Source organism: Amblyraja radiata, chromosome 32 (genome assembly GCF_010909765.2).
Source record: "Amblyraja radiata isolate CabotCenter1 chromosome 32, sAmbRad1.1.pri, whole genome shotgun sequence".
In the NCBI taxonomy this organism is placed as follows: domain Eukaryota; kingdom Metazoa; phylum Chordata; class Chondrichthyes; order Rajiformes; family Rajidae; genus Amblyraja; species Amblyraja radiata.
In genome coordinates this window covers 14,030,523-14,056,397 of record NC_045987.1, presented here as the reverse complement: position 1 = coordinate 14,056,397, position 25,875 = coordinate 14,030,523, and the positions used below count along the sequence as shown (strand labels likewise).

Here is a 25,875-nt window from a genome sequence, read left to right as displayed (position 1 = left end):
CGATATGAAAATATGATGCATAAAAAGGAAATTAAGGGAATGTGCTGGTCTGAAATGTAATGAAATGTTCTCCAGAGATGCTGCCTGACCCGTTAACTTGCATGTCTTTCTTTGATGGGAATACTCAACTGATTAGGCAATGACTGGGCTGCGGCATCACACTCACATTAACTCACAGAGTTGCAGTGAATCAAAGGAAGAAAGGCGGCCAGCAGCCGTCCATGTAAATGGAACCATTCCGATTAGACATCTGCGAGTATTGGGCATTGTGACATCACACGATGGAACGAATCAAAAGGAAGAAAGGCAGCCGGACGGACGGCAGGCGACAGGCACACAGTTTATATATTAACTAGACCAAGTGCAGACCCGTTGGGTCTGTTTCCCTAACGGCGTTTGCGGGGGGGGGGGGTGCGGCATCACACTCACGTTAACCACCCCCCAAACACACAGGTGGGGGGAGGGGAGGTGAGAAGAGGGGAGGGAGGGGAGAGGAGGAGGAAACGGGACAGATTTGGGAGGGAAAGGAGAGCGGGGTAGGAGGTGAGAGAGGGATGGGGAGAGAGACGTTGGGGAGGGGGAGAGGGGTGGGGGGGGGGGAGAGGGGAAGGAGTGGGGAGAGAGGAGGGGGAAGGGGGGAGAGAAGAGAAAGAGTGGGGAGGGAGGAGGAGAGGGGTAGGGGGAGTGATGGAAGAGGGACAGAGGGGTAGAGAGGGAAGGGGGGTGGGGGAGGGATGAGGAGAGGGAGTGGGGAGGGAGGGAGGTGTAGAGGGGTAGCGGGAATGGTGGAAGAGGGACGGGGGAGTGGTGGAAGAGGAACAGGGGTTGGGGAAGGGGTGGGGAGAGGGGAAGGGAGGGGAAGAGAGGGGTGGGGAGGAAGAGGGGTGGAGTAAGGGGAGAGAAGTGGAAGAGTGGGGAGGGAGGGGTAGGGGGAGTGGTGGAAGAGGGACAGAGCGGTATGGGGGAAGGGGGCGGGGGAGAGGGAAGGGGGTGGGGTAGAGAGGGAAGGGGGGTGGGGGAGAGAGGGATGGGTGGGAGAGGGTGAGGGGAGGGAAACATAGAAATTAAGTGCAGGAGTAGGCCATTCGGCCCTACGAGCCTGCACCACCATTCAACAGCTGGACCTCCTGTTAGGAAATGAGACGGGTCAGGTGGCAGAGGTATGCGTTGGGGAACAGTTCGGGACCAGTGATCACAATACCATTAGTTTCAATATAATTATGGAGAGGGTCAGAACTGGACCTAGGGTTGAGATTTTTGATTGGAGAAAGGCTAACTTTGAGGAGATGCGAAAGGATTTAAAAGGAATAAATTGGGACATTTTGTTTTATGGGAAAGATGTGGAAGAGAAATGGAGTACATTTAAAGGTGAAATTTTAAGAGTACAGAATCTTTATGTCCCTGTTCGGTTGAAAGGAAAGAGTAAAAATCGGAAAGAGCCATGGTTTTCAAGGGAAATTGGACACTTGGTTCGGAAAAAGAGGGAGATCTACAATAATTATAGGCAGCATGGAGTAAATGAGGTGCTTGAGGAGTATAAAGAATGTAAAAAGAATCTTAAGAAAGAAATTAGAAAAGCTAAAAGAAGATATGAGGTTGCTTTGGCAAGTAAGGTGAAAGTAAACCCAAAGGGTTTCTACAGCTATATTAATAGCAAAAGGATAACGAGGGATAAAATTGGTCCATTAGAGAGTCAGAGTGGACAGCTATCTGCAGAGCCAAAAGAGATGGGGGAGATATTGAACAATTTCTTTTCTTCGGTATTCACCAAGGAGAAGGATATTGAATTATGTGAGGTAAGGGAAACAAGTAGAGTAGCTATGGAAACTATGAGATTCAAAGAAGAGGAAGTACTGACACTTTTGAGAAATATAAAAGTGGATAAGTCTCCAGGTCCGGACAGGATATTCCCTAGGACATTGAGGGAAGTTAGTGTAGAAATAGCAGGGGCTATGACAGAAATATTTCAAATGTCATTAGAAACGGGAATAGTGCCGGAGGATTGGCGTACTGCGCATGTTGTTCCATTGTTTAAAAAGGGGTCTAAGAGTAAACCTAGCAATTATAGACCTGTTAGTTTGACGTCAGTGGTGGGCAAATTAATGGAAAGGATACTTAGAGATAATATATATAAGCATCTGGATAAACAGGGTCTGATTAGGAACAGTCAACATGGATTTGTGCCTGGAAGGTCATGTTTGACTAATCTTCTTGAATTTTTAAAAGAGGTTACTCGGGAAATTGATGAGGGTAAAGCAGTGGATGTTGTATATATGGACTTCAGTAAGGCCTTTGACAAGGTTCCTCATGGAAGGTTGGTTAAGAAGGTTCAATGGTTGGGTATTAATGGTGGAGTAGCAAGATGGATTCAACAGTGGCTGAATGGGAGATGCCAGAGAGTAATGGTGGATGGTTGTTTGTCAGGTTGGAGGCCAGTGACTAGTGGGGTGCCACAGGGATCTGTGTTGGGTCCACTGTTGTTTGTCATGTACATCAATGATCTGGATGATGGTGTGATAAATTGGATTAGTAAGTATGCAGATGATACTAAGACAGGTGGGGTTGTGGATAATGAAGTAGATTTTCAAAGTCTACAGAGAGATTTATGCCAGTTGGAAGAGTGGACTGAAAGATGGCAGATGGAGTTTAATGCTGATAAGTGTGAGGTGCTACATCTTGGCAGGACAAATCAAAATAGGACGTACATGGTAAATGGTAGGGAATTGAAGAATGCAGGTGAACAGAGGGATATGGGAATAACTGTGCACAGTTCCCTGAAAGTGGAATCTCATGTAGATAGGGTGGTAAAGAAAGCTTTTGGTGTGCTGGCCTTTATAAATCAGAGCATTGAGTATAGAAGTTGGGATGTAATGTTAAAATTGTACAAGGCATTGGTGAGGCCAATTCTGGAGTATGGGGTACAATTTTGGTCGCCTAATTATAGGAAGGATGTCAACAAAATAGAGAGAGTACAGAGGAGATTTACTAGAATGTTGCCTGGGTTTCAGCAACTAAGTTACAGAGAAAGGTTGAACAAGTTAGGGCTTTATTCTTTGGAGCGCAGAAGGTTAAGGGGGGACTTGATAGAGGTCTTTAAAATGATGAGAGGGATAGACAGAGTTGACGTGGATAAGCTTTTCCCACTGAGAGTAGGGAAGCTTCATTGAGAATTAAGTGACAGAAGTTTAGGGGTAACATGAGGGGGAACTTCTTTACTCAGAGAGTGGTGGCTGTGTGGAATGAGCTTCCAGTGAAGGTGGTGGATGCAGGTTCGTTTTTATCATTTAAAAATAAATTGGATAGTTATATGGACGAGAAAGGAATGGAGGGTTATGGTCTGAGCGCAGGTATATGGGACTAGGGGAGATTACGTGTTCAGCACGGACTAGAAGGGTCGAGATGGCCTGTTTCCGTGCTGTAATTGTTATATGGTTATTATAAATATGTTCATGGCTGATCCTCCAACTCAGTATCCTGTACCTGCCTTCTCTCCATACCCCCTGATCCCTTTAGCCACAAGGGCCAGATCTAACTCCCTCTTAAATATAGCCAATGAACTGGCCTCAACTACCTTCTGTGCCAGTGAATTCCAGAGATTCACCACTCTGTGTGAAAAATGTTTTTCTCATCTCGGTCCTAAAAGATTGACCCCTTATCCTTAAACTGTGACCACCTGTTCTGGACTTCCCCAACATCTGGAACAATCTTCCTGCATCTAGTCTGTCCAAACCCTTAAGAATTTTGTAAGTCTATAAGATACCCCCTCAATCTTCTAAAATCTAGCGAGTACAAGCTGAGTCTATCCAGTCTTTATTCATATGAAAGTCCTGACATCCCAGGAATCAGTCTGGTGAACCTTCTCTGTACTCCCACTATGGCAACAATGTCTTTGAGCATTGGGCATTGTGACGTCACACGATGGAACGTTCACCAGGGGCTGGGGCTGCTTCTATGGGTGAGGAGCCAGTATTTTTTGAAATATTGGGGGGGGGGAGGGGGCTGCGGCATCACACTCACATTAACCACCCCCCAAACACACAGGTGGGGGGGAGGGGGGGTGAGAAGAGGGGAGGGAGGGGAGAGGAGGAGGAGGAAACGGGACAGATTTGGGAGAGAAAGGAGAGCGGGGTAGGGGGTGAGAGAAGGGGATGGGGAGAGAGATGTGGGGGTGGGGGGGATGGGGAGGGAGGGATGGGGAGAGGGGTGGGGGGAGAGAGGGGAAAGAGTGGGGAAGGGGGGAGAAAAGTGGAAGAGTGGGGAGGGAGGAGGCGAGGGGTAGGGTTTATGTGAAAAATGTTTTTCTCATCTCGGTCCTAAAAGATTTACCCCTTATCCTTAAACTGTGACCCCTTGTTCTGGACTTCCCCAACATCTGGAACAATCTTCCTGCATCTAGCCTGTCCAACCCCTTAAGAATTTTGTAAGTTTCTATAAGAGACCCCCTCAATCTTCTAAAATCTAGCGAGTACAAGCCAAGTCTATCCAGTCTTTATTCATATGGAAGTCCTGACATCTCAGGAATCAGTCTGGTGAACCTTCTCTGTACTCCCTCTATGGCAACAATGTCTGAGCATTGGGCATTGTGACATCACACAATGAAACGTTCATCAGGTGCTGGGGCTCCTGCAAAGGCATATGTAAATAGATCCATTCCGATTGGACATATGTGAACATTGGGCATTGTGACATCACACAATGGATCGTTCACCAGGGGCTGGGGCTGGGGCTGGGGCTGCTTCTATGGGTGAGAAGCCAGTATTTTTTGAAATATTGGTGGGGGGGGGGGGGGGGGGCTGCGGCATAACACTCACATTAACCACCCCCCAAACACACAGGTGGGGGGAGGGGGAGAGAGGGAGAGGAGGAGGAGGAAACGGGACCAAGGAATTGGGATGAGAAGGAGCGCGGGGTAGGGTGAGTGGTGAGTAGGGGGATGGGGAGTGAGACTGTGGGGGAGGGGGGGTGAGGGAAAGAGGGAGGGAGGTGGGAGGAGCGGTGGGGGGAGAGAACGTGGAAGAGGGAGGGAGAGGGTAGGGGAGAGATGGAAGCCGGACAGAGGGAAGGGGCGGGGGCAGATGGAGAGGGAAGGGGGGGGGAGAGAGGGATAGGAGAGGGAGTGGGAGGAGAGAAGGGGGAGAGAAGTGGAAGAGTGGGAGGTGAGGGAGGGGTAGCGGGAGTGGTGGAAGAGGGACGGGGATAGAGTAGTGAGGAAGAGGGAACATAGGGGTTAGGAGGAAGGGGTGGGGAGAGAGGGTAAAGGGAGGGGACGAGAGGAGATGGGGGAGGGAGCGGGTGCGGTAAGGGGAGAGAAGTGGAAGAGTGGGGAGGGAGGGGTAGGGGGAGTGGTGGAAGAGGGACAGAGGGGTAGGGGGAAGGGGACGGGGGTAGAGAGGGAAGGGGGGTGGGGGGGAGAGGGAAACATAGAAATTAAGTGCAGGAGTAGGCCATTCGGCCCTTTGAGCCTGCACCACCATTCAATATGATCATGGCTGATCATCCAACTCAGTATCCTGTACCTGCCTTCTCTCCATACCCCCTGATCCCTTTAGCCACAAGGGCCACATCTATCTCCCTCTTAAGTTCCGATTGGACATCTGTGAGCATCGGGCATTGTGACATCACACGATGGAACGTTCACCAGGGGCTGGGGCTGGTGCTGCTTCTATGGGTGAGAAGCCAGTTTATTTTTGAAATATTGGGGGGGGAGGGGGGGAAGGATTTGATTAAAAACGTGTGCTTAAACACGACGATATGTAATGAGGAGCGGATACTTAGAAAGAAAAGTGAAATCTCTACCGAAATGGAAAAGATGTCGGCGATTCTGCGTCTGGTTTCGGAGTTGCAGTGAATCAACGGAAGAAAGGCGGCCAGCAGCCGTCCATGTAAATGGATCCATTCCGATTGGACATCTGCGAGTATTGGGCATTGTGACATCACACGATGGAACGAATCAAAAGGAAGAAAGGCAGCCGGCAGCCGGACGGACGGCAGGCGACAGGCACACAGTTTTATATATTAATAGATAGACAGACAGACAGACAGACAGACAGACAGACAGACAGACAGACAGACAGACAGAAAGAATGTTTTTCTCCCCACAGATTAGTTGATATTTGGAATGAACTGCAAGAGGTGGTGGTAGAATCAAATATAATCACTGTTTCGGAGCCATTTAGCAGACACTTGAATAGACAAGGAACGGAAAGATGCAGACCTATGTGGTAGTTTAGATGGGTAAAACTGGATCTGCATGTGATCATCTTAAGGTCCTGTTTCTGTGCCGTAACACGGACTAATTTCCTCTGTTATTCTTGTAACCATAGCATTTTTTCTTTGTGGAAAGTGCTAATCAGTTGATCAAAATGATGCAATGCTACTATATGGTGGAATTTCTATAATCACTGTTAACCAAGACCAATCTGTCTTAATGAAGCTTACTGATTTTGTTTTTCTCCTCTTCCTTCTCCCCATATTTTAGTCCTTGCATACATGCAATTTGTGGAAGATTATTCTGAGCCACAGCCCCACGTTTTTTATCAGACACCACAGAATGAACATATATATGAACAGCGAAACAAACGCTTTCAGGAAGTCTATGGTTTCAATGACTCCTTCAGCAGCACTGACTCATCTCTAGAGATTCTACCGCCTCCAGCTCTGCCACCCAAACAAAGACAACTGGTGAGTTTTACTTTATTTTTGCGGGGAATGCAAACATTTGCCAGATATTTTAAGGTTCGGATTTAGGGCTTGTAAACCTAAGTTCTTTGGATGTGGCAGGACGGACGTGTGATGAGTGGAAGGAGAGGAATGTGGCTAGAAGATTGTTATTTCAGTGAACTTGCTGTTTTCCCATTGGAAAAGTTTGGCACAACTTTTGTCATTCGCTCTGAAATGTCCCATTTTTGGGCATTACTTGTATATTGGATGGAAAGGATTTACATTTTTGCCTTGACTATTAATCTTAACTGATCTTATCTGAATGCTTTTGGTTTTCATGGTTATTTCTTCCATATTGTAGCTTAATTTTTTGTAAAAAATTTATTCTGTGTTCAGACATATTATCATAGAAAATAGATTTTGAACTTTTAACTTAATATATTGTATTTAAAACAAATCATTTTTACTTTCACAGTTTCAGTTTTTAAATTATTTAGTGTTTTGTTTATTTCAATGGAAGGATCTTTGTTAGTTATTGGATGTATTATTTTCTGTTAAGACTCACAGTTGTACTTGATCACTTATTATTTTGAGCACCAATTTACATTTGGGATGAAGAAAATATGATGGAGCAAAATAAATATTTCTGGACAAGATGTTTTTTTATGAGCTAACTTGGCCAAGTGAATGAACTTTAGAACTTCTGGAGGAATGATGATCGTGGCACTTTTAAGCTCTTAACACTTTAACTTTATTAATTTATGGACCTATTCATATAGTCACAGAAAAATTGTTTAAACCTAGTTTATTGAATTGATGACTCAAAAGGCCTAAAGTACAAAATTCTGATCAATTCCGCTCTTGTTTGTCATAGTTCATTAATGTTATTTCTGCAGTCTATTTTTGACCATTTTAAGGTGTTAATGCTCAATAGTGAATTTTCTGCAGTGAAAGATAACAATTGAATATTCATTGGCAATAAAATAGGGATGTTTGAAGATGGTGCAAAGGAAAGCTTAAATTCATTTCAACTGCCATTTATTTTACACATTTTTTATGTCTTCATTTAATGTGTGTTCATTTATGAAGTGCTTTGCTTGTCATTTTTATTTCTGACTTAAATACATTTCTTTTGATTTGTAATACAAATCCCAGCTACAATCTGTATGAGTACATAATCTGTGATTTCTTTTTGAAAGGAATTAACATCGAGCACACACATCCGTCCTTGTTCTCTGTAAATAATGCCGTTGGGCACCGTATATTTATATCCATATCATTATTTTCTACATGCATCGATTTAAATGTATATTTCCTTCTTTGTCTTTTAAAAAAAAAATGTTCTGCAGCCTTTTTGACTGACTTTGCCAGAATCTTTGTCTCATTCTGTACAAATCAATTGAAATGATTCTCATTATATCATTCGCTACTGCGTGTTAAATCTACATGGACCTTTTTTTATCTTGGGGATTAGGGAAAAGCAATGGATTCAAGCCGGTTAAAGTTAAAATTAAAACAGTGTGTTTTTAGATGTTGTCAAAGCAATATTGCATTGAGGGTTATGTCAGTATTATTAATCTCACAAATAGCTAAATCAATCCATCAACCAAGATATAGTTCAGACTTGAGCTTGCAGACTACTCCTGTACACACCATACAATTGGGATAATTGAGATTGGCATAGGCAGGTTGTAGACTGAGTACTCCCTTGGGCAATTAATCATTTGAGTTGTATTGGTAGATGTCCTGTTTTGCTAGATATTGGCACTGTTAAAAATATTTATTTTAGATTGTTGATAACATACAAAGTTTCTCATTACTTGAATAAATGTTATTAAGTATAAATTGGATATTTTTTTTGATTGGTAATCTTTGCATTGAGTTTCCTTTGCACCTTCTGAGATTAATGTTATTGATTTGTAGAAGGATTTTTGCCATTTTTAAGTTGCAATTTGAAAACTTAAATTTAGTTACTACTTAGAGTAATCCTTAATTCTATTTACTCATGTACTTTCCACATGTACTTTCCAAGGTCTTGTAATCCTTCAGCTACTTCCAACACTTTAAATTATTTATTTCACATACGCTGCAATCAATCCTGCATATAATCAACCAAATGCCTGTAAATTTGTTATTTGAATTTTTGGAGACCTTTCAAAATTGCCTGTTGCATTCAATTATGATGCTGTAATTCGCCTTTCTAAATCAACTGTATACCTTTTCACAATTTTCTATTTTCAGCTGACAAGGTCTAGATTTCTTATGGTTGTGCAGAAAACAGTATTGTGCATATGTTGTCCAACGAACCTACATAAGCACAAGTTCTATTTAGGTTGGTTCTACAATAGCAGATACCCCGTTCTGATATAATACTGAAATCTTAATGTGAAGCAGCCACGATCACTTGCACAAGCACGTTTACAAAACAGCTGATGTTACACCAAGTAGATGGCTAGTCTGCTAGTGATCGAGACTATCCAAAACTGGCTTGTGTTTTCTTGGGAGGTCAACCTTATGAATGCTGAAATGTTTTTGATTTCTTGGTTCATATGTTTGAAAATTCAGTTCCTTTCAAATTAGCTTCCATATATTCAGCCAAGCCATTGTTTGATTACAAACAGGAAATCAATGCAGCATCCAAATTTGATTATCGTAAATCTTTCTATTTCTGAAATGAAGTGCACGTCTCAAGAAATTAATTAAAGGTCTAGGGATCGTCAAAGGTGATCTCCCACTCTGAACATTGCTGCTTAACATAACCAGCTCACACTCATCACATCGGCGAAGTTACTTGTTCAGTCAGTACCGTGTTGTTCATTAGAACATTGCCATTTTTTGGCTATGTAGAAAGAGTCCTAGAATCAAAAGGACATAAATGCTTATAGGTTCCTAAAATGAATGAGGAATGACTGTAGTGTCATCAGAAATAGTTGTATATACACCTGGCTTGAGTTCATTTGTGTGGATGAGAAGCTAGGTCGGTTTTGCTTGGAGTAGGAGACATTTGGGGGTGGGTTAGTAGATTTCAAAATTCTGAAGAATTTAGGGGTATAGAGAAATTCTACTTGTTCTTGGTTCCTAGGTTCTTGGTTTCTTGGTCCTCCAAAATATTCCAAATGGAATTTAAACTGGAGGTGATGAAGGGAGGGCTTAAGCCAGAAAGGGTTAGTCAGTCAAGTCAAGTCAAGTCGGGTCAAGTCAACTTTATTTGTAACATACACATACAAGATGTGCAGTGAAATGAAAGTGGCAATGCCCGCAGATTGTGTAAAAACTACAGAACAGAGTAGAACAGAATCAGTATTTACATGTTAGAAAATATTTTTTACAAAAGACACAACACAACAGTAAATTAGTACAGTAAATTAGTCCCTGGTGAGATAAGAGTTTACAGTCCTGATGGCCTGTGAAAGAAACTCTGTCTCATCCTCTCTGTTTTCACAGCATGACAGCGAAGGAGTTTGCACGACTGTAGCAGCTGGAACAGTCCGTTGCTGGGGTGGTAGGGGTCCCCCATAATGTTGTGGCTCTGGATCTGCACCTCCTGGTGTATAGGTCCTGCAGGGGGGCGAGTGTAGTTCCCATAGTGCGTTCGGCTGAACGCACTACTCTCTGCAAAGCCTTCCTGTCCTGGGCAGAGCTGTTCCCAAACCAGTTTGTGATGTTATCGGACAAGATGCTTTCTACAGCCCCAGAGTATAAGCACTGAAGGACCCTCAGAGAGACTCTGAATTTCCTCAGCTGCCTGAGGTGGTAAAGGCGCTATCTTGCCTTACTCATCAGTTCGGCAGTGTGTGTTGTCCATGTCAGATCCTCTATGATGTGAACTCCCAGGTATTTAAAGCTGCTCACCCTATCCACAGTGGCCCCATTTATCTCCAGTGGCGTGTACGTCCTCGGATGTTGAGCCCTTCTAAAGTCCACAATCAGCTCCTTACTTTTTGTGACATTCAAGAGGAGGCTGTTGTTCTGACACCAGAGTGCCAGATCAGGCCCACCACCACAGTGACATCAGCAAACTTGATGATGGAATTGGAGCTGAACCTGGCCACACAGTCATGTGTGTACAGGGAGTACAGTAGGGGGCTAAGGACACAACTCTGTGGGGATTCTGTGTTCAGGATGAGTGGGTTGGATGTATGTCTCCCCATCTTGACCACCTGGGGCCTGGCGGTGAGAAAGTCCGGGACCCAGGCACACGGGAGTGTTCAGCCCCAGTTCCAGCAGCTTCTCAGCAGTATAGTGGGGACTATGGTATTGAAAGCTGAACTGAAGTCGATGAACAGCATCCACACGTAGCCCCTCTTCTGGCTGTCAAGGTGAGAGAGAGCGGTGTGCAGAACCTGGGAGACCGCATCATACTCAGAGCTGCTGTAGATTTGGAAGCAACAGCAGGAGAAGATAAGCAAGAGAAAACACTGATTGGCTCTAGCCCAAGTGGGAGGAGAGAAGTGAGTCAGAGGGGTGAAAACAGTTGAAAAGGAGAGGCAAAGCACAGGCAGACTTTACTCAGAGCTATTGTAGATTTGGAAGCAACAGCAGGAGAAGATAAGCAAGAGAAAACACTGATTGGCTCTAGCCCAAGTGGGAGGAGAGAAGTGAGTCAGAGCGTGGAAAACAGTTGAAAACTGAGGAATTTGGTTTGTAAATTGGTAAATTAGGCAATTTATCAGTCAATATAAGCAAGACTGCTCTTAGGGAGCGTCAGTGAGGTAAGCGCCCTGTGAGTCTTTGGCTAGGAGGCTACGCAAAACACTGCAGAGGGAGAGACGAAAGAAGGAGATGTCAGGCAAGCTGATTCAGTGTGATGCTTGCAGTATGTGGGAGGTCAAGGACACTGCTGGTGCCTCTGGCTGCTACAAATGTGACAAGTGCATCCAGGTAGAGCTCCTGAAGGACCGTGTTGGGGAACTGAAGAAGCAAGTGGATGACCTCAGGTTTGTCCGAGAAACTGAGTCGTTCCTCGACAAGTCCTACAGTAAGATTGTTACACCTGAAGTACTGGAAGAGAGAAGGTGGAAGACAGTGAGAAAGGGAGGGAAGCATGGAATGCAAACTTCGCCGGGTGTTGTACCTCTTGTGAACAGGTTCACCCACTTAGAAGCTGTCGGGACAGAAGACGTTTTTACACTGAGCAGCGGAGTGGCCTGCGATGCGAATAGGGCTGTTGAGCCAAAACCAAAAAGGCCAAAGTCACGCAACGCCATTGTAGTGGGAGACTCCATTGTGAGAGGTACAGACAGGGGTTTCTGTGGCAACAGACGGGATTCGAGGATGGTGTGCTGCCTTCCTGGTGCCAGGATCCAGGATGTCACGGACAGAGTGCAGAAAATCCTCAAGGGCGAAGGTGAACAGCCGGAAGTGGTAGTGCATGTCGGCACAAACGATGTCGCAAAGAAGGGGATGAATATTCTGCAGCGTGACTTTAGAGAGCTTGGAAAAATGCTGAAAAGCAGGACCTCCAGGGTTGTTATCTCCGGTTTGCTTCCAGTTCCTCGTGCTGGCGAGAGCAGGAACAGGGAGATACGGGACCTGAATGTGTGGCTGAGGAACTGGTGCACGGGGCAGGGATTTAGATTCTTAGATCACTGGGATCTGTTTTGGAGTAACGGGGAAGTACAAAAGGGATGGATTGCATCTTAACAGGTAGGGGACCAGCATTCTGGCAGGCAGGTTTGCCACTGCTACACGGGTGGTTTTAAACTGAATAAGGGGGGTGGGGTGTCGAATGGTATCGTTGAGGATGGAGTTAAAGGGAAAGGGTTTCTTAAATGTGTGACGTAGAGACAGAGGGGTGTAAAATGAGGGTAGAAGCAATAGGTAGCAAGATGAAAAGTAAAAGTGGCAGGCAGATAAATCCAGGGCAAAAATCAAAAAGGGCCACTTTTCAACATAATTGTATAAGGGGTAAGAGTGTTGTAAAACCAAGCCTGAAGGCTTTGTGTCTCAATGCAAGGAGCATTCGTAATAAGGTGGATGAGTTGAATGTGCAGATAGCTATTAATGACTATGATATAGTTGGGATCACGGAGACATGGCTCCAGGGTGACCAAGGCTGGGAGCTGAACATCCAGGGATATTCAATATTCAGGAGGGATAGACAGAAAAGGAAAGGAGGTGGGGTAGCGTTGCTGGTTAGAGAGCAGATTAACGCAATAGAAAGGAAGGACATTAGCTTGGAGGATGTGGAATCGATATGGGTAGAGCTGCGAAACACTAAGGGGCAGAAAACGCTAGTGGGAGTTGTGGAAACAGAATTTCGTTTGAGCCTCACTGAGGCTCAAATGACAATAAATTGTATTGTATTGTATGTATGTATGTACAGGCCACCTAACAGTAGTAGTGGAGTTGGGGATGACATCAAACAGGAAATTAGAAATGCGTGCAACAAAGGTAAAACAGTTATAATGGGTGACTTCAATCTACATATAGATTGGGTGAATCAAATTGGCAAGGGTGCTGAGGAAGAGGATTTCTTGGAATGTATGCGGGATAGTTTTCTAAACCAACATGTAGAGGAACCAATGAGAGAGCAGGCTATTCTAGATTGGGTATTGAGTAATGAGGAAGGGTTAGTTAGCAGTCTTGTTGTGCGTGGCCCCTTGGGCAAGAGTGACCTTAATATGGTTGAGTTCTTCATTGGGATGGAGAGTGACATTGTTAATTCAGAAACAAGGGTCCTGAACTTAAAGAAAGGTAACTTTGAGGGTATGAGATGTGAATTGGCCAAGATAGACTGGCAATTGATTCTCAATGGGTTGACGGTGGATATGCAATGGAAGGCATGTAAAGACTGCATGGATGAACTACAACAATTGTTCATCCCAGTTTGGCAAAAAAATAAATCAGGGAAGGTAGTGCATCCGTGGATAACAAGGGAAATCAGGGATAGTATCAAAACAAAAGATGAAGCGTACAAATTAGCCAGAAAAAGCAGCCTACCAGAGGACTGGGAGAAATTCAGAGTCCAGCAGAGGAGGACAAAGGGCTTTATTAGGAAAGGGAAAATAGATTATGAAAGAAAACTGGCAGGGAACATAAAAAGTGACTGCAAAAGCTTTTATAGATATGTGAAGAGAAAAAGATTAGTTAAAACAAATGTAGGTCCCTTGCAGTCACAAACAGGTGAATTGATCATGGGGAACAAGGACATGGCAGACCAATTGAATAACTACTTTGGTTCACTAAGGAAGACATAAATAATCTGCCGGAAATAGCAGGGGACCGGAGGTCAAATGGAGGAACTGAGTGAAATCCAGGTTAGCCGGGAAGTGGTGTTAGGTAAATTGAATGGATTAAAGGCCGATAAATCCCCAGGGCCAGATAGGCTGCATCCCAGAGTACTTAAGGAAGTAGCCCCAGAAATAGTGGATGCATTAGTGATAATTTTTCAAAACTCTTTAGATTCTGGAGTAGTTCCTGAGGATTGGAGGGTGGCTAATGTAACCCCACTTTTTAAAAAGGGAGGGAGAGAGAAAACGGGGAATTACAGACCAGTTAGTCTAACGTCGGTAGTGGGAAAACTGCTAGAATCAGTTATTAAAGATGGGATAGCAGCACATTTGGAAAGTGGTGAAATCATTGGACAAAGTCAGCATGGATTTATGAAAGGTAAATCATGTCTGACGAATCTTATAGAATTTTTCGAGGATGTAACTAGTAGAGTGGATAAGGGAGAACCAGTGGATGTGTTATATCTGGACTTTCAGAAGGCTTTCGACAAGGTCCCACATAAGAGATTAGTATACAAACTTAAAGCACACGGTATTGGGGGTTCAGTATTGATGTGGATAGAGAACTGGCTGGCAGACAGGAAGCAAAGAGTAGGAGTAAACGGGTCCTTTTCACAATGGCAGGCAGTGACTAGTGGGGTACCGCAAGGCTCAGTGCTGGGACCCCAGCTATTTACGATATATATTAATGATTTGGACGAGGGAATTGAATGCAACATCTCCAAGTTTGCGGATGACACGAAGCTGGGGGGCAGTGTTAGCTGTGTGGAGGATGCTAGGAGGCTGCAAGGTGATTTGGATAGGCTGGGTGAGTGGGCAAATGGCATGGCAGATGCAGTATAATGTGGATAAATGTGAGGTTATCCACTTTGGTGGCAAAAACAGGAAAGTAGACTATTATCTGAATGGTGGCCAATCAGGAAAGGGGGAGATGCAACGAGACCTGGGTGTCATGGTACACCAGTCATTAAAAGTAGGCATGCAGGTGCAGCAGGCAGTGAAGAAGGCGAATGGTATGTTAGCATTCATAGCAAAAGGATTTGAGTATAGGAGCAGGGAGGTTCTACTGCAGTTGTACAGGGTCTTGGTGAGACCACACCTGGAGTATTGCATACAGTTTTGGTCTCCTAATCTGAGGAAAGACATTCGTGCCATAGAGGGAGTACAGAGAAGGTTCACCAGACTGATTCCTGGGATGTCAGGACTTTCATATGAAGAAAGACTGGATAGACTCGGTTTGTACTCGCTAGAACTGCTGCGGGTCCATGTTGCGAGGGAGGAAGGCGCAGGTGTGGTTCTTGATCAGCCTCATCGAAGCATTTCATGACTACCGAGAACATGAATTTAAGATGATTGGTAATCCGAGGACATAAATTTAAGATGATTGTAATCCGAGGACATGAATTTAAGATGATTGGTAAAAGAATCAGACAGAAGAGGAGGTATTTTTTTCTAAAACAGTCTGAGACTTGTTGCCTAAAATGGAAGTGATAATAATATAGTATTAACATTCAAAAGGAATACGATATAAAGTTTTTATAGAGCATTATGGAAGAAAAAGAATATTAAGTCGAAGCAACCAGTTATCGAATGCTGAACACTACTGGGCCCAGGATTATTTTCTCCTGCTGAATAGTCACTATATCCCGTCCCTCCCTCTTTCCATACCCCTTATCTATCTATCACTTACCAGGCTTTGTCCTGCCCCCACCTCATCCAGCTTTCTCCTCCCTACTCTAATCAGTCTGAAGAAGGTTCCCCATCCAAAACATCACCTATCCACGTAATCTAGCGATGCTGTCTGACCTTTCAGGTTAGATATTCTTATCAGATTAGATTTTACAAAGAATGGCTGCTAACATCAAATGATTCAAAAGATTTCACTCAAAGCAACGTATACGGTAATTGGATATATTGGAGCTCCAGCCGGCAGTACGGAGGAACAGTTGAGGATAAATTTATTTCAAATCAAGGACAGAACACAACGTGGCTGGACACTGAAATATCTGTACCGTCAGTGCTGTTTTGTAATCGACTCTTGCTTTTTAATCCATTGGTGTTACTTGGAATTTGTTGATGGCACATTCCTATTCGATTTGGATAGAGCATTGAGATCCTGATCTCCAACTATCTGGAGTTGTTACCTATCCAAATATTTTTGATGTCTAATAGAATTGAGCTGTTTTAATAGAAATCTGCGAGCTGGAACATTTTTAAATTTGTGCGTGACATTTTCAAGAGAATGATTGATTGAAAGAAATGAAAAGAACACTTGCACCAGTTTAACCAAAACAAATAAACGCTATTCGGTTCTTTGGTTGGGTAAACCCAAGGGCGGATCAGATGTTAAATGGGGTATAACGTAAAGATTGGATTAGACTGGATTGAGGAAATGCTGCCATGGCTGTTTCCACTGGGTATGAATGGGCCAAATCCAAGTCTGATTATTCGAAGAAACCAGCATTGAAATGTAATTTTCTTTAATAGTTATTTGAATAAAATTATTTGCAGAATATAATTTGCAAACCTTTATAAAACTTTCAGCTGAGGCTCCACGAGGTTGGGGGGGGGGGGGGCTGAATACATTTGATGGAATGCTGGCAGCTAAGGCTTGCCATACCAGACATTCAGTACAATCATTCCAGATAAGAAAACTAAAATCTTAATATGTAGAGTTGTGTAGACATAGCTGCTGCAATTAATTGTGTAATAATATCCTCCAAGTTGCAGTTTGTTCCCTTTGCTATTGACTGTTTCTATCTCTCCTCTCTCTGCCTCTCCTCTTTCTGCCTTGCCCTCTCCTCTTTCGCTCTGCCTTGCCCTCGCTCTCTCGCTCGCTCGCTCTCTCTCTCGATCTCTCGCTCGCTCTCTCTCGGCCTCTCCTCTCTCTCTCGGCCTCTCCTCTCTCTCTCGGCCTCTCCTCTCTCTCTCTCGGCCTCTCCTCTCTTTCTCTCGGCCTCTCCTCTCTCTCTCTCGGCCTCTCCTCTCTCTCTCGGCCTCTCCTCTCGGCCTCTCCTCTCTCGGCCTCTCCTCTCTCGGCCTCTTCTCTCTCTGCCTCTCCTCTCTCTCTCTGCCTCTCTCTACCTCTCTCTCTCTCTCTGCCTCTCTCTCTCTCTCTCTCCCTCTCTCTCTCTCTCTCTGACTCCCTCTCTCTCTCTGCAATAAACTACTCTCTCTCTGACGCCCTTCTCTATCCTGATCCTAGAGCTCTGCCTGCCTCTCTCTCTCTTGAATACTAACCCTCTATCTCTCTCTGCCCTCCTATATATCTCTGAACTCCCTCCTCTATATGCCTCCAGCTATCTCTGCAGAACATCTCTCTCGCATCCCTATCTCTCTGACTCACATCTCTCTGGCAGAAAGATCTCTCTGAATCAATCTCTCTAAGGCCAAATAAGATCTCTCAGGGCACTGAAATCTCTATAGATGACTAACATCTCTATGCCTAACTCTCTGCCCCCTCTCTATCTGCCTCTCTATATATCTCTCTCTTCTCTAGATCTCTTAGATCTCTCTATTAGAGAGAGAAATCTTAGCTATCTCTCTATCGAGCCTAGTCAGAGAGAGAAGAGAGAGAGAGAGAGAGAGAGATCCCTCAGCAAGTAGAGAGAGGAAGAGTAGAGAGGAAGCTCGATGAGAGGATAGAGATCTAAAGAAGAGAGGGAAGAGAGAGACCAGGGAAGAAAGAGAAACTAGAAGATCGATAGAGAGGAAGAAAGGAGGAACGAAGAGAGAGAGAGGAGAAATCTGCAAGATAGTCTCTGCTACCTCTGAAAGGAGGAAGAAGAGAGAGAGCTAATACAGAAGACTCGAGGGGAAGAAAGAGACTCTCTGACTCTCGCGGACTCTCTCTAGGGAGAAGAATCTCTCTAGGCCTAAAGATCTCGTCTGCCTCCCCCTCTCTCTGCCTCCCTCTCTCTCTGCCTCCCTCTCTCTCTGCCTCCCTCTCTCTCTCTCTCTCTCTCTCTGCCTCCCTCTCTCTCTGCCTCCCTCTGCCTCTCTGCCTCTCTCTCTCTCTCGGCGTCTCTCTCTCTCTCTGCCTCTCTCTCTGCCTCTCTGCCTCTCTCTCTCGACCTCTCTCTCTCTCTCTCTCTGCCTCTCTCTCTCTGCCTCTCTCTCTCTGCCTCTGCCTCTCTCTCTCTGCCTCTCTCTCTCTCTCTCTCTCTCTCTCTCTCTCTCTCTGCCTCTCTCTCTGCCTCTCTCCCTCTCTCTCTCTCTCTCTCTCTCTCTCTCTGCCTCTGCCTCTGTCTCTGTCTCTGTCTCTCTCTCTCTCTCTGCCTCTCTCTCTCTCTCTCTCTCTGCCTCTCTCTCTGCCTCTGCCTCTCTCTCTCTGCCTCTCTCTCTCTCTCTGCCTCTCTCTCTCTCTCTGCCTCTCTCTCTCTCTCTCTCTGCCTCTCTCTCTGCCTCTCTCTCTCTCTCTCTCTCTCTCTCTCTGCCTCTGCCTCTGTCTCTGTCTCTCTCTCTCTCTCTCTCTCTTGCCTGATATTCCACACAGGCATACGCTGCTACCTCTTCATCCTCCTACGCTTCATCCTCGTTCTCATTCTCTCCCTCGTTCTCTTTCTCCTCCTCTTCTTTCTATCTTCAGCAGTCGAAGGTGCTTGTCCTGCCTGAGGACGCCAATACTGCTGCCAGTATCAGCATGTCTGTCTCCAATTCCTTCCTGAGTCGTCACAGCTCCTTATCTTCATCTTCGGTGAGTGGCCTTGTGATCTGCTGTGTGTGTGCCTTTCTTCAGTTGCCTCTGCTGATCAAAACAAAATGCCATACTTGGTTGTCATTATTTTTCTCTTCAAAAAAATTATGCTCTGTACTAATTTCTGAATCTTGATGGCTATTAATTTGTGGTGATCAAGAATTTTATTTGCTTTTTCCTGAATTGTAAATATGTAATTAAACAGTTGGGGCCAAGCTGTGGAGGATAGGCAGCTTGCTCCAGATTCCTACCTGAAATTGTTATTAAAATTGAAATTGGGCCGTCTTACAAAACACTCCAATTCTTTATTTAACATGCCTATATAAGCTGCAGAGTACTGTCTGGATTTTTTTTTGCAAGCAATTGAACTGTCATATTACCAAAGTGACCAAAGGTTCCTATAATATTTAAACATAAGTTTCATGTTTTATATGAATTAAGGTTACGTTCTAAGACAGCATTTATTACATTATGAGATGATTTTGTTGATGCTGTGGCAGCGGTGCCTGGAAGTTTCGCCTCGTTTGCAATCTTTTCCTATCCTGTATTGGTCGTGAAAGCTTTCCTATCCACTTTCAAGACTAGCTAACAGTATAAGAATCTGCATTGTTTGAACAGTTTGTTCATATTTGTTATTTACAGAATGTACTTTGCAGAATAACAATTTGATGTGGTTCATATTTTGGTGACGATGGAAGTTGCACCCTCTATTTTTGTGTTTGATGTGCTTTACTGTATTGTTTCTTGTGAAATGAATTCATATCTTATTACTCAACTGAAACCTTTTAATTGAATTTCCCTAATTTGCGAGCCACATGTATAAGCTCATAGGAGGGAGGGAATGACAATTGAACGTTACAACCTTTGCAGGCTGCTGTATTTGTGGATCAGTTCCAAAGCATGACTCGTGCATTCTCTGTCGTGTGTAGTGAGAAAAAAAATTCATTCATGGATTTCTCTTTGTGAGCGCTTGCAAGGCATTCCTTCACATTTGTCCTGCTATACTTAATTACCAATGCCTGTAAGTGCAACTAATTGATTTTTTAAGGATTAAGACTGCCTGGGTTTCTTCACCTGTTCCATCACATTACGCTTTTCAATATTGATGATTTTTTTTTATTAAGTGAGAATATTATTTGTTAACTTCAAATTTCTGAATATATGGATTTAAATTTATTCCAGGTGAAGGGTCGGTTGAAATAGGTTTTGCCTGCCATTGCAGATTGCTGTGTTGGAACAAAACTGTGATAATTAGAAATTGATACCACAGAATGGATTAAGATTCTGACAACAGCTTTGGTCAAAAGCAACTATCGATTCCACCTGAGACATTGCTGTTATTATTGAAGTAACTCATTTTAAACCACTATTTGTGCTTGAATATTCCCTCAAACTACTGCATTTCGAATAATTTGCAAAACTCCAAGAAGGAAATGATCAAAGCAAAACATCCCTTAGTTATTTCTTTAAAGAAGCCAAAGGCAAAATGGAGTAACTCTGATGTTAGTAATATCTATGTTAATAAAGTATCAGTAGGATTTCTGCAAAGGTATCAAATTGAGTTGAGAGCAAAAGTCATCACTGTGTCTCTCAAGTCTGTTCTGCCATTTAGTGGGATCATGACCTCTAGTTCCACATACCCACAGGTAAACCTTGCCTCCTGCTTTCCCCTTCCTCCCCCCCCCCCCCCCTCATTTTTGTTCCCTTTTACATTCTCCCCTCTCTAGTATCCATATATGTGTAGATGGAGTTGAAGGGAGGAGGCTGGTTGAAGGGAGTACCTATAGATGTGTAGATGGAGTTGAAGGGAGGAGGCTGGTTTATATGCTGGACTGGAATTAATGCACAACTCTACAAATTCCAGCAGTCTTGGACACAGCAATTGTCAAATTGAGCTGTGATACATCCTGATAAGGTGCTTTCTATGGTGCATCCACCAAATCTGGTGAGTGTGATTGAAGAAATGCTGAATTTCTTTAGCTTTCTAAGGAAATAGAGGATTTGGTGTGCGTTGTTAGCTGTAGTGTCATTGTGGTTGGACCAGGACCAGTTGGTGATATTTGCACCCAGAAAATTGAAACTCTTGACCATCTCCACTTCAGCACCATTGATACAGACTGAGGCATGAGCCCACTTCCTGAAATCAGTAACCAGCTCCTTAGTTTTGCTGACATGTATATGTAGTTGGAGCAGAATTTGCAAGAGTTTTGGACATATAGGGAGTACAGTTTGGGGCTGAGAAAGCAGCCTTGTGCGGCATCAGTGTTGAGAATTATTATGGAGGATGTTTTGTCATCTATCTTTGCTAATTGTGGAATTTGGGGAATTACAGTGTCGAAGGTAGAACTGATGCAGGTGTCCTTATTATCCAGATGTTTCAAGGATGGGTGTCGGGCCAGGGAGATGGGTGGTGGTGGAAGATTTGCAGTGGTGTCTGGGAGACGAGTTGATTTGCACCATGACCAGCCTCTCGAACCACTGCATCAAGTTTAGTGTTGGCAATAAAATTGCATTGAGATCACATTGGTATATGGGTGAACACAAAATGCGTGGGATATTCAGGAATTGCACCTAATAGGGGAATGGTGATTGCATTATTCAAGTCAAGTCGACTTTATTTGTCACATACACATACAAGATGTACAGTGAAATGAAAGTGGCAATGCCTGCGGGATTGTGCAAAACAGAACAGAATCAGTATTTACATTTTTTTTTAAAGACACAACAGTAATTACAGTCCTGATGGCCTGTGGGAAGAAACTCTGTCTCATCCTTTGATCAGGACAGGCTTGGTGATGTATATATGATGGAATTTAGACTGGAGATCTTGACAACGTTTAGTTGTCCACAGCATGGTTAAAGACTGGAGAAAAAGGCCACAAATGATTGCCACATATTTGTAGATTATTCTCAACATTCAGTGCTTGGATGCTTCCGTTTTCTAATTTATATTGGATGCAGTTTTTTTTCTTTTAAAGTGAGATACATGTACGGGGTCATTTTCTTACTCTGATGCCATCCAGTAGTTTCTGCAGAGTGCACACTTGGAATTTTCTTCTGTTAAAAAAGTACATTTGAGATAGATGAAGGAAAATCTGACTACATTGGATGAAAAGTGAAATTAAAGCAGCAGATTAGCTGATTTATTTATAGTGTACAGTACTTAATTTATGCGTACTATTTGGAATAAATTGGACAGATTCGATGTCCAACGTTTAAAATTTGGTGCTAAATATAAGAAATCAAGGAAAGGAATTAAAATAGGTTAATGTTCAATACAGAAAAACAGTATGGAATATACTAGATTGAAAATATATTGGATTATCTACTGCTCACGAGATCTAATTGTAAAAATATGGGGTGTTCTTTTTACAAAAAATTCTACATCACGATTGCAAGAAATTACTAGTGGCTATTGGTTCTTAATGGACTATGATGCTTAATTCATCATCCCACATTTGGGGAGGCCACACAGATTTTTGTAAATCTACACATTAGGTGTTTACATTGGTGATTTTCAGATTTTTGCATTTTTCAATCAGTAAGGTTCAGTATCTGAGTGGACACAATTGTCACCTTTAACCGTCTGTGGACTTATGTATAGAACGTACAGTTAGTTTACAGCATTGAGATGGGAATGTGAATAATGTCAGCTCTCCATCGGGATGTTTCACTCTAGGTAATTTTCAACAGCAATCTTCAGCTAATTCGTTCAAAGTGACAATTATTCACATCTATTGTAGACCTATTATATAGCATCTCTAATCAGCTGGATGTCTTACGGCACTTCTCATGAATAACATTTGACACTAGGCTAAGTGAAGTGATATTGGCATAAATGTCATAGGGGGAGGGGAGTGATCAATTATGTCGGTGTAAATGTGTAGTCTTTAGTGTTGATTCTAAGGATTGAAACATCAAGCTAAGTAAAGCAAGGTCACGCAAAGTCCATTTCTCAATTTCCTTCCCACACTATGACAGATTTCAAATGAATCTGCTGATCTGTTAGGCAGATTGTAGACACAGCTCCAGCTATGCTCATGCACTGTACTAATCTAAATATTTCCTGTAAAAATGATAATATTTGTATGATAGATTAGTGTTGTATATATAGTATGAAAGGAGTTTCTGTTCCACTTTAGATTTCGCCCTTTGTCTTGGTTGCTATCAATTGTGCCAATAATAAACTCAAAGATCAAGGAATAAATTGGAACCAGTTTATCTTTTATGTGCATGCACAATAGGGTGGTTGCAGGTCATCAGGTCAAAGGGCGTGACACACGGAGTAGCTCAATCCTTCTGGAGTACAAGGCAGCTTCCGGCATACACTAGTAACACATGCAACACACGTTCTTACCTGTTTAAAAACGGCCAAAATGGTCAATTTTTGCGCTGTAAAAATTTGTGGGAATAGGGGTAACCGTGTGAAAACCGCTAAAATCACTGCTGCTCACTGACTTGCGAAAGAGCAGCATGCTGGCAGATTGAGGGCAGGTCCTGGCCCATGACAGCCCAGGGCTGGAGGGTGACTGAGCGCTCTGAAGCCAAGCACCAAGGTGTAAGCGGCGGAAGGAGCGCATCCCTCGCGACAGCCCCCACTCTCCCTCCGGGGTCAGCGCTGTCCAGCCACAGCCGCCCCCCACCCCGTCTCCCCCTGTGAGGCCGCACTGTCACGGGCTGTGGGTCGGCAGCGCCCACACACGGGGCCGGGTGGAGCGGGGCCGCGGCTCCGGGCAGCGCACACACGGGGACGAAAACCCGGCAACGTACCTGTCAGCTGCAGCAGTGTTGGGGACTGTCTGGTCCCTCCGCCCACCCGGAGTCACTGACCGCGCTGCACCGGCACTCAACTCCATTTGCAATTCCTCTGCCCACTTGCGCAGCTGTTCGAGATCCTGCTATAATTTTTGTTAACCATCTTTAGTGTCTACAATACCACTCATTTTGGAGTCATCAATGAAGAACCAAAAAGATCATCAACCTGAAATGTTGACCTTTTCCCTCTTCACGGAAGCTGTCTGATCTGAGTATTATCTTTTTTTTATTTCCTGGTATATAAATCTACGAGATTGTCTCTCTTGAGTGCATGCAAGCTTTCTGTGAGAAACGTGTCTTGGTTTTGTTTGAAAGTTACCTCATGAATCCTCACTGGCAAATTTGGAATGATTAACATTTTCAATCTGATTATATCAAGCATGTGATTGAATTTATTTTGAACTGACCATGATTACATCACATTTATCTGAAACTAAACAAGCTGGGTTATCACTTGATTGGTTGTTATGTATAAACCTATGGTCCGAACAAACAAGAGTTGAAATGTTGTCCTAGGAAAATGCAGCCCAGTATATCTGATTAATTGATTACTAGGGAGAAAGTAGTCCGAGGGACAGGAAGTGGGAGGGAGAAGTTTTCCTTAAAGTGCTTTTAAATGACCTGCACACAGTGCATTTGCCAGAATTTTATAAATGACCTATGAACCTTTCCTTTTTCTTTCTTTCTCTCTCCTCAGTTCAAGTCGGTTTTTAGATCCTATTCGCAGGACTTTGTTCCTCACCATCATACCTCTGCATCTCCTTCTCTTTGCACTATCTCCTCCCACTTTCCGGCTGTGCATCAATCGAGGAGCTCCGATCTAACTTTGCCGGGCTCAGCTAGCATAGTGAAAGCTGCGGAACTGCTGGACTGCTCTCATGATAATGCAAAGCCTGTTGTCGTCTGCCTCCCTCCTGAGTCTGCTTTTCCTAACTCTCTCCAAACTACTTCGGTGAGAATTGCTTATGAATACTTCAGTGCTTTTCAAAACCTAAACTTGTGATAAAAGGTCCTAAATCTGCAACTGACGTAGAAGAACTTGGTTGATATCTTTATAATTATTCTCCAACTTAAAACCAATTAAATTAGCATTCTACATTTAAAGTATGCTAATGTGCTCTCTGTTCAAATGAAGATCATCTCCAGTGTGGTATTCATTTTTGAAAAGGTTGATTTCAGTAATTTGGTGTTTATAATCAAATTGTATGCTGGTAAGAAATGCAGCATCAATGATTTGGTTTTTTTTAATGGTTATTTCAGCACGTCATATCTTGACTGAGCAAACCCGTCAGGTGTGTTACAGTCAAATACCATCTGCTGGATGCCATCAAAGTGCTAATGCCAGCAGTCCAAACCACCACTTATTTGCCACACCAAGCATTCTTTGCTTCCACACTTGTGATGTGTGCTGCACCAAATCCTAAATATGAAATGATGCGAATTATAATATTTGGGATTATGATCAATAAGAAATATACTAATGAGACAAGGTAGACCAGAATGGTATGTAGCAAGTGTGTACCTACAAGGAGGAAGAGTAACGAGGAGAAAAAAAGATAAAGAGATAGAAATATCAGGATTGCAATGTTCTGTGTAATACTAAAGTTGAGTACCTATGGACATCATGTGGAATAGAAGGTAATGTTATAGTTTAATAGCAGCTTGGTTTAGACTGGTGCAAGACTGAATAAGCCTGACTACAAAACTTCAATGTGTCAGGATATGTTTAGTTATGTTTATGTAATGTTATGTTTTAGTCCTGGTGATCTGATGTCAAAATTTGAAACTAAGCTTTGATTATAATGGAGGCACTATTTAAATGCAAAGTCCCAAGTATTATAAACAACAGATTTGGAACATGCAATTGAAGACTTGGTTTGTATGGTATGTTTTATGGAAGATCTAGAGAGAAAAAACTCTCTTAATTTAGATCAAGACAACTGGTACATCACAGTGGGGTGCTAAATCCACTCGAGCAAGGACTTAGTCGGCAATAGCCATGCAGCCTTCGTTGGTGCAGTTAGGAAGGAAGACGATGGAGCGGTGGACTGGTCGCAACGTTGATGAGTGTCAAGAGGAGCCATGTGGGTCGGACATGAACGTGCAAGAGGCAAACAAAACTTGGAACAACTTATATTGGAACACTAAGAATTTTACGTGACCATGCGGCCAAGCAGGCACGGAATGGTCAAATAGATAAAAAAAATCAGATGAAAGTTGCAGAAGAGATCAACTGAAGCAGTGACAATTGCAAGTGAGATTAGAGGTGAATTAAGTAGTGTTAATAACCAAGTTCATGTGGATGAAAACGACTGACAAGAGTTCAGCTTCAGAAAATGTCTTGCTCGGAGGAGTAAACCCTCTACTGATGCTAATCTTAAGTAAAGCTTTGAGCTCAAAGGTGCCTTTATCTTGAAGCTGGTAACAAGAATACTGGGAAGAAATATGTTCTCACTATTAATTTCTGTTCAG

The 25,875-nt window shown here is 43.4% G+C and overlaps 1 protein-coding gene across 14 annotated transcripts in view; it reads left to right on the top strand.

Moving 5' to 3' along the window:
• rapgef1 (Rap guanine nucleotide exchange factor 1) overlaps positions 1–25,875 on the top strand; it is a 135,800-nt gene that overhangs the window by 76,918 nt on the left and 33,007 nt on the right. For 5 of the 14 annotated variants that reach the window (XM_033049029.1, XM_033049028.1, XM_033049027.1 and 2 more), the window contains one exon: positions 6,479–6,681. In XM_033049029.1, coding sequence (XP_032904920.1) covers positions 6,479–6,681 — 203 coding nt within the window. Of the gene's footprint in view, positions 1–6,478; positions 6,682–18,387; positions 18,589–24,100; positions 24,356–25,875 lie in introns of all 14 variants that reach the window. The other 9 variants (XM_033049020.1, XM_033049018.1, XM_033049016.1 and 6 more) reach the window with 4 other exon arrangements.